The 9,170-nt window shown below is 42.1% G+C and overlaps 1 protein-coding gene across 3 annotated transcripts in view; it reads left to right on the top strand.

Moving 5' to 3' along the window:
• Positions 1-8,824, top strand: part of runx2b (RUNX family transcription factor 2b) — a 24,528-nt gene extending 15,704 nt beyond the window's left edge. For 2 of the 3 annotated variants that reach the window (XM_083689275.1, XM_083689273.1), the window contains 3 exons: positions 536-727; positions 2,410-2,571; positions 5,357-8,824. In XM_083689275.1, the coding sequence (XP_083545401.1) occupies positions 536-727; positions 2,410-2,571; positions 5,357-5,832 (830 nt within the window). In that variant the 3' untranslated portion in view covers positions 5,833-8,824. The remainder of the gene's footprint in view (positions 1-535; positions 728-2,409; positions 2,572-5,356) is intronic. The other variant, XM_083689274.1, reaches the window with a different exon arrangement.
• Positions 8,825-9,170: the final 346 nt, after the last annotated feature.

The following is a 9,170-nucleotide window of genomic DNA, read 5'->3' as shown; positions in this document are numbered from 1 at the left end:
TCTCTCTCTCTCTCTCTCTCTCTCTCTCTCTCTCTCATGGGCAGGGTGACGTTGAGCAAACAAGGAGCAGAAAACCTTTGTTAGCTGAAGCATGTAGCATCCCTGTCGTGAGAGCTGAGATCCTCATTGTGTTGTCAGACAAGCCATGTCAGTCACTGCATCAGATTCATGATAATACCCAGGACCACTATTCTATATCAACGCTGAAGTAAACATACTCACTGTAGAATATGGAACAGACCAAACCTAGCAGGGAGAGTCGTTTTACCTTATGGAGACAGTAAATGTCTGTTTTCTGTTAGCTACTCCAAAAAAAATGATCTTTATTAGAGATGATATTGAAAACACAAGTACAAGTTGCTCTTATACACGTGTAACAATGATGTAATTAATGTTGTAATTACAGTTATTAATGCTATAATTACATGTTGTAAAGCAGTAATTACCAGTAAGTAATTGCTTTGTAATTGTATTTGTTTGTTTGTGGCTGGATAATAATGTACTGACTGTCTGAAGTATAACACAGTGAAAGTAGACCGTTTTTGTTTGTTGGTGTCTGCAGGGCATCGTCAGAAGCTGGAGGACCCTCCTAAGACAGGGCTGTTCTCGGACCGTCTGAGTGAGCTGGAAAGAATCCGCCAGACCACCATGAGGCCGACACAACCCACCCGACAGGCCCTGAACGCTGGACCCAACTTCAACCACCAGGGCCAGACACAGATACCAGGTGAGAAGCTGCACCACATATACTGTGTGCCTATACATCAGTGTGTTACATACAGATACCAGGTGAGAAGCTGCACCACATATACTGTGTGCCTATACATCAGTGTGTTACACACAGATACCAGGTGAGAACCCAGATAGATCACCTGTGTGTACACAGTAGACCCCTGCTTATGATCAAACCATCTCCTACTATTAGACTCCTACTACTGTACATTAACTACTACCAGACTCAATGTATGCCTCTCTTGTGTGAGAGAAAAGAATCACTGAATAAACTAGAAAGGGAGGTTTCAGCAGAAACTTTGTGTGCTTACTCAGCTGGCTAAAAGTATAATGGTAGTGGAAGAACGTTTACATACAGGTAGTGAGATAAAACTATGAGATTCAAATCAGACCATTAAGCTTTTGGTGATCAAATCAAAACAATTTCTACAGGGCTCTTAATTCAGAGTTCTACGAATTGCAAAGAGCCTGGGGGTAATTCAGTGGAATGAGTAGACATCTTTTATGTTAAAAGAACATCTTCTACATTATATGTGCACTTTTAAGTGTTTCTATTTGAAAAAGCACGAGTATCAAAAAATAAAAACTTAAGCAATTTAAGTTAGACCTCTCTGCACATTCTAAAGATGGAATGGTATGTTTAGCATAGAAGCTGAAGGAGGAGTAGCAGTGAGAAGAAAATACCATAAAATGACGTGTGACGAATAACAGTAGGGTGTTGCTTCGCAACCACTAATTAGAACAAGTTGAAATCTCACTCCCCAACATGAGGGAGATACATGTACATTTGAATGGTGGCTATGCTATAGAGAACAGTGAGTCCAGTGCATGAGACAGCAGGTGAGATCACCTGTACCTATCTAGAGTACACTGAGGTAATGCCATCTCTCACGCCTGAGAACCAACGTCTGTTACCTGATCAGCCATGAAACTGGAGGCTCAACACAGTTGATCTGTTATTTACATGCGAACCTTGCCTGCGGTGTTTGCGGACGGTTGTAAGGTAGGATTTGCAGTATTGACTTGAGTGGACATAATTGAAGGCTGCGCCCTTTCTGTAAACATGTTGACCTTAAACTTGAACTCAACATTACATTTCAGAATTATTTACTTGTTTTCAAAAGCCTTTGGATCATATTATTACTGTAAAACATACTGCAATATAGCATTCCTGTTTCTGACAAATGTTTTTTTAATATTGAAATCTGTTCAGACGTTTAAGTGCAGGAAACCATATGAAAGCATATTTCGAAGAGTGTGAGTGTGTGTTTATCTCCTGGTTGTGTGCCAGAGAAGCTCTCTGTCCTGTTTCTGTAGATGTCTTAACAGGCAAACAGGAAGATCTCCTCTGCTAAGACAAACATTAGATGTGTCATTACAGAGGATGTTGCATAACAGCCTCAATTGATACTTACCTCTAAACACGACCAATGAAACACACCAGGGGAATGAGACACTGACTGCCTCTTGGGTTCAATCTAATACTCTCATACCCTATCCATTTCAGTAACCTGGGTATGATGTAAGTACTTTGAACCACATTGTCACCAAGCAGTTAGTTCTAGAACTAACAGTACACTCATCCACCTCTCTCTCTCTCTCTCTCTCTCTCTCCTCTCTCTCTCTCTCTCTCTCTCTCTCTCTCTCTCTCTCTCTCTCTCTCTCTCTGTCTCTCAGACCCACGCCAGTCCCAGTCCTCTCCTCCCTGGTCGTATGAGCAGCCATACCCGTCCTACCTGAGCCCCATGGCGTCCCCCTCGGTCCACTCTACCACCCCCCTCTCATCCAGCCGCGCCACCGGCCTGCCCGCCATCAGTGACGTGCCCAGACGCCTACCAGGTAAACCCCACCCCCACTACTGCACATACAGCTACCCATTTCACGTGCCACAGATAACTTTACCAGGTAAATCCAGCCCCGACACCATCCCACATCAGCTCCCAAGTAACCCCCCCTCTCTTGAATTGCACAAACTACATACTGTACCTCAAACTGTTTGGACTTGTTAGAGTGTTTCAAGTGCATAGGTTCTTTCACAAGGAAGAAACAGTAACCAACTCCAGAACTAAGACAAATTTGGACTACTGTATGCACTATGGTTTGTGTTTCCTTCAAAACCCACTGTAACTTGGTTTAAAATAACACGTTTTACAGCCCTATATGTGTATGTTACAATTTGTCAGAAACGTAACACGGGCCTGTTATTTACAATGTTGCCATTAGCTAATTCTGAGATTGATGCGAGGAACGAGGCGTGTTCTCGGAGTTTGACTGCTTCCCAAAGAGTGGTTTGGAGGGCTTTTTTTAAACAGTGGAAAAAGCGATTGTTTCCTTTTTTCCTTGCTCCAAGCCTTTGATCCCAGAGGAGTATGGGTAATAACAGGCCCAGGGATAATAACAGGCTCGTGACGGACAAATAAAGTGTCTTTATAGCAATATACGGCTCTCACAAGGCATGCTGGGTAGTCGGAGCGTCCAGTCATCGGTGTGCTAATTTGTTTCTCTTTCCTCAACCTGAATGCTCTTTTATAACCCCGAAATGCGGCCAGACAAGTTTTCTCCTCAGTACACCTGTTTGACCCAGTGCCAGGTGATTTTTTTTTCCCTATTTTTTTTTCCTCGTTCTTTGTGTTAGTGGGTTACACCCTAATTCCTCCTCCGTGCGCCCGAAGCGAGCGTGAGCGATTAAGCGACGCCGCGGTGTGACTATGCATCGGAGGGGTTTGAAATCCTGCCAGCTGCCTTGTCAGCTCTGATTAGTTTGGTTTTTCCCCCCTGCTTTCATCTCAGGAGCGTCAGGCTTTGTTCTCAAAGTGGCACACACACACACACACACACACACACAGGCTCCCGCACACATGACTCTGACTGCCACTGATGGCTCTTAATGCCTTCTAAGTGTTACGACAAAGAGTCTCAGATCACAAGAGATAACTTTTACACATCCTGAGGTTACGGTATACGTACTGTATTTAGTAGTATTTACTCCCTGCAGTGGAAGAGAAGAAACAGTGAAGTTGACGTGAGGACGTGTGTACATACAGTGCGTCTTCCCCGTTTCTTCTAAAGCAAACTGTTACAGTTGGTAATCAGTGAGTTGATTCCAAAAGTTCATCAGTCAAGTCAAACACCAAATTCGGAAGTGAAGTTCAAGAGTTGGGGTTTGTAAAATACTTCCAAATATTTAGACAATGTAGACTGCTTTCATTTAAACTAATGAAGCTCGATCTGGCTCATCATCACACAAGTCTTTGTACAGTTTAAACGACTCCAAATGTTAAACGCAGAAGTCAGGAGTTTATTGAACAGTGCTGTACACTTCTGGGATCAGACTACTCCTCTGTCTATTCCAAAGACAATCACCTACTATTCCTATGAAAATCAAACGGATCTTGCGGAGAGAGGAAGTTTAAAGACCCTAATTGACAGCATATGCTATCTGACGCTAGCGACAAACCCGGCTTCGCAATTTCGCCTGCACATAAACACTGCCCCCCCCCTCCACCCCCTCCACCCGCCCCCCTCCGCCCCCGTCCTCTCACAGCAGACATGGTGACACGGAAGACGCCTAGTGATTTATGATAAGAGCGCCATGGCTGGACTCAACCACTGAGAGGAGGCTGGGGGGAGGGCGGGGGGGGCGGGGGGGGTGTGAGAGGGGAGTACCTCCTATTCTCCTTTAACTTTCTGGGCCCAGCGCGATGCTAGCCACAGCCAGTTAGTGGTTTTAGGGTATTTTTCGGGGTGAAGCTGAGAGAGGGGACGAAGGGAGGGAGGGAGGGAGGGAGGGAGGGAGGATGGAGGGAGGGAGGGAGGGAGGGAGGGAGGATGGAGGGAGCAGCTCAACTCTCTCTCTCTCTCTCTCCGTCTCCCTCTCTGGAGCCGATGGGAGGCGAGGAGAGGAGCCACATCAGAGCTCAGCCCTGCCTCATTATGGATCTCATGGAAACTGTTTCTCCTCAAAGTGTTTCCACATGTGCTGCTCCTGATTCATCCCAACTGCTATTTTATGTGCATGCAGTATTCACACACACACACACACACACACACACACACACACACACACACAGTGCAGGCATAAACATATACAGACACACATAAACATGCACAGACACACACACACACACACACACACACACACATACGCATACACATAGAGACACATAAATATGCAGAGATGTAAACACACATTAACACAGACGCATGCGCAAGCACGCATACATTTATTTTGTCAAAGTTCAATGAAAATCTACAGTGAAGTCTGATAAATAAGTCAATCATTCGACTTCAAGGATTCAGATTTGTTTTAAAGTGCTGACAAAAAACATCATGTCTCTTATCCTAAGAGGATCATGTTAAATAGGGAAATAAATATTTCCCACCACTATACAGTTTGATAAATCTTTATTGTCCCCAAAGGGCAATTTGTTTGCAGCAAATACGACAAGACAATGACACATGAACAAGACTGACAGACATTGAGGGATGTTGTGGATTGACTCGCGATGTAGGCCTATAGCAGAATACATGTTAAGCCCTCCCTTGAGAAATACTGTATATTTTGGATATTGAAAGATGAATCGAGAAATATTCATGTGGTCTGTGTGTGTTTCCCTGTCTGCAGGTACGTCTGACCTGAGCCCGTTCCCTGGGCAGTTTGACCGTCAGTTTCCCGGCCTCTCTTCCCTGACAGAGAGTCGTTTCTCCAGCCCGCGGATGCACTACCCTGCTACCTTCACCTACACACCCCCTGTTACCTCCGCCATGTCTCTGGGTAGTGCCCACTACCACACCTACCTGCCCCCGCCCTACCCAGGCTCCACCCAGAGCCAGAGTGGACCCTTCCAGACCAGCAGCACCCCCTATCTCTACTATGGAGCCTCATCCGGCTCGTATCAATTCTCCCTTCCTGGGGGGGACCGCTCACCCTCCAGGATGATACCACCATGCACTAGCGCCTCCACGGGCAGCTCCCTGGTTAACCCTAACCTGCCCAGTCAGACGGATGGGGGCGTGGAAGGGGATGGCAGTCACAGTAACTCCCCCACCGTGCTCAACCCGGGGGGAAGGATGGACGAGGTGGTCTGGAGGCCATACTAAGGAAAGGGAGGAGGAGAGGAGGAAGAGGAGGAAGAGGAGCAGAGCTGATGTCATGGTTTTTAAAGCACAAAACCTTTCGGGGGAGTTTCGAGTTCTGATTAGCATAAAAAAGACAGTGTCTCTCCTGTTCCTCGGAAATTAACAGAGAGATAAAAAAAAAAGAAGAAGAACAAACTTGTATGAACTTGTCTTCCAGGAATGTGTTTTGACCAAGGCACTACAAAGGGAGTTATTCTCAAAGCAATAATGAGAAAGAAACAAGACAATTATGGTTTACTAGACCCAAGTGGATGAGACATTATTCCAGTTTTATGATATTAAATCCACAATTTTAAGGAACGCTTTAGGTTATTTGTAAAAGACAGCTTCTTTTGCATAGTGTTTGTATTTCTATAAGGCTTTTTGCAGAGCATGTTTTTGTACTACGACAATATTACGATGCAGGTTAAGCACTGAGTAGCAAGTGATGAGAGTAACAAGTATGTTACCTTTGGTGGTATGAACAGCAAGTTTGCTTTAAAATGTCTATACGCTCATTTTAAATCAATTAATTTAAATTGTATATTGTTGGTGAAAAGATGATGTGGTTTAAGGAGTTTTTTTAAGGAGTTTTAACTTATAAAGCCATAAATTATGTATTGTATTTGAAACTTGAGTCGTAGTGTAATCTGAATATTTTTGATGCATCTATATATGACTAAGTTAACAGTAATTTTAAACAGTAATTTAAAGAGTGAAAACTTTAATTATTATTACCCAAAGATACAATTTTGAATAATGTAAGTTTAAACATTGTTTCCAAAGAAAACGGCAAAACATTTAATAATTTTCAATCTGAATGACGACACTGCACATACTGCCACCAAACATTGTTGCATACACAATGACAAACAACTGGCTCTGACTTTGGTATTTGGTACTTTTAGTTTTTAAAAATGTGTATAGTGATACATGCAGTGATACATGCAGCAATAATATTTATTGTGCATATTGGTTACTTGCCATTAAACCAATGAGAAGTTGTTACTTAAATCAGGAAAACTAATAATATTCAGTCAGTGCTGAAAATTGTCACGTTCAATATGTTTTCAGTGTCTTTTCTGGGGAGTGAATGAATACAAATCATGTTCAATTTATTCTTGTACCTGTACACTGAGAGCAAGAAATGGAAAGCTTTGTGGTAGCAATATTCATAGGTCATATACAGATTAATAATTCATATGTATCCCAAAGATCCTAATGGTTGTGCCATGCCTAGTGGTGTATAGAAGACAGTACACCACTCTGTAGCAGGCCCAACCTTACCATAGAGTTAGTGACACGCAACACCTCCTCAAGACTGGAATTACACTCAGTTAATTACAGTCACCTACAGGTACCTTCAGTACAGTATGTTTTCCATGTCCTGTATATTTTCAATAGAAGCGCAATAGCTAAAGACTCTGTCAGTTCCCTAAGATTATTTCAGTTTTTTTTTCTATCTGATGTGCAAGAGAAAAAGAAGGCTTTCAAAAAGTTTGTCTTTGTGTCTAACACTAAAGTGCACAACATCAATATCATATTTATTTTTTTCATCTCTAGATTTGGAAAGAAAACCGTTCCACAGATACAGTAAATGCAGCACACAGTTTGTGTGACACACAAAAATTCTGTCCTTACTTAATGATTTGAATTTATTTATTTGTATTCGTTTTTTTCTTCAGTGTCATGGTTTACCTAATAGGGTTGTATCTTAACACTGTCCAGTATTATTGATCGGGATTGATGATTCTAGCAAAACGGCACCATATACACAGTATAAGAAGTGGAGATGTTTACACTAAAAAAGGATGCTCAATATGGGGTTATTGGATGAAGCTGCTGGCGGGAAAACCGGGAACAAACAATATGGGAGAATTTTGTATGTTTTGTCATAAAGCACTTATTTTAGTTTTATTTCTAGCAGCACTGACTGCCAGCAGGGTTAGTGGGTTTGGTCTTCAGAACAGTTCTGTTGCCACTGGAGTCACACACAATGGATAACACTTGGCTAAACATGTCACTTACATTGGAATTGGATTTGATCTCATAAGTCAGTTGGAATTCATTTTAAAAACACTATATTTGTGCTCTGTTAGTTATGATTTCCAGTGGATGTTGGCAGAACAGCAACACAATTTAAAAGTATAAGAAAAACATGGCTATTTCCAAAGCTTTAATCTGGCTGTTCTTCCAATCTCTGGGGTGGATTTCCTGACCTCCTTGGTTTGACATTTAATTCTCTCAGCGAAGTCTGACCTCCCTTTATTTCTAGTGTTGACCATGAAATGGCATTAAATACATTATGTCATCTAATTCTAGCTAGTGTAATATAATTTTTTATCGGTTACAATCAGGAAAATTGTTAAAACTCCATGATGATGTTTATGTATAACATACTCCCCAACATCCAGCAAGATCAATAGATGACAACAACGTTTACGCATCCATCTGGCACTGAAATCCTATGTTCTCTTCCTCTGCGTTTGTTTGCGTTCTGTGTTTAGTTTTACCACAGAGAGTTAATTCTTAGTTTCCGTCAGATAAACATTGCTTACAAACAGTCAACATAAATGCTGACCATATTATTTAATGACTTGACATGTATGCTATCCAGCTACCAGACTTTACCCACCCCACCACGTGCTTATGTAAACTTCATCTTTACCTGTTTTGTCTACGCTTCTCCTCTCATGAACACTTGTCAGGAGATGTTATGTAAAAAAACCATTAGGTTTTTGTACACTGGCTCCCTCGCACGTACTGCACAGAGGAGTCTCCTTCATTCAATTCTGTTTTTGTTTTCTGTAACTGTTTACTGTTACACATCATCTCTCAAAGGTCATTTGGCAAAGAGTTTTTTTTTAGTTTTTTTTTTTAAAGGGACTAACAACCTGACAACAGTGAGTGAAATTGGCATTGTGATTGTACATTTGTTTATGTTTTTAAGAATAAAAAGAGGATTTTTTTCTTATGTACTTTTTCATTGATCTCCATGTGGCATCCTTTGGAATGATATCAGAGTAGTATCTCAATGTCATCTTCATATCTCAATGATGAACCTTTTACCCTGTCTTCTTCCTTGAGCACATAATACAGTATGTACTGTAGCATATCGTAGCATAGCATACATATGCCACTGTGCACCTACATGACTTGGTCAGGCTGAGATGACCCCTGACTGACCTGTAGGAACAGCACCAGATCTACATGTGTGATGTTTAATGTATGGTCCACATCTTGCAGTGTCATCCTCAGACCTGCTGTTCAGTCTGGATCAACATTGTCTTTGGACAGCCCTGGGATGGAGCCCACTACAC

The sequence above is a fragment of the Argentina silus genome (assembly GCF_951799395.1).
Source record: "Argentina silus genome assembly, chromosome: 17".
In the NCBI taxonomy this organism is placed as follows: domain Eukaryota; kingdom Metazoa; phylum Chordata; class Actinopteri; order Argentiniformes; family Argentinidae; genus Argentina; species Argentina silus.
The sequence above is the reverse complement of the archived record's forward strand: the minus strand, read 5'-3'. Positions and strand labels throughout refer to the sequence as shown.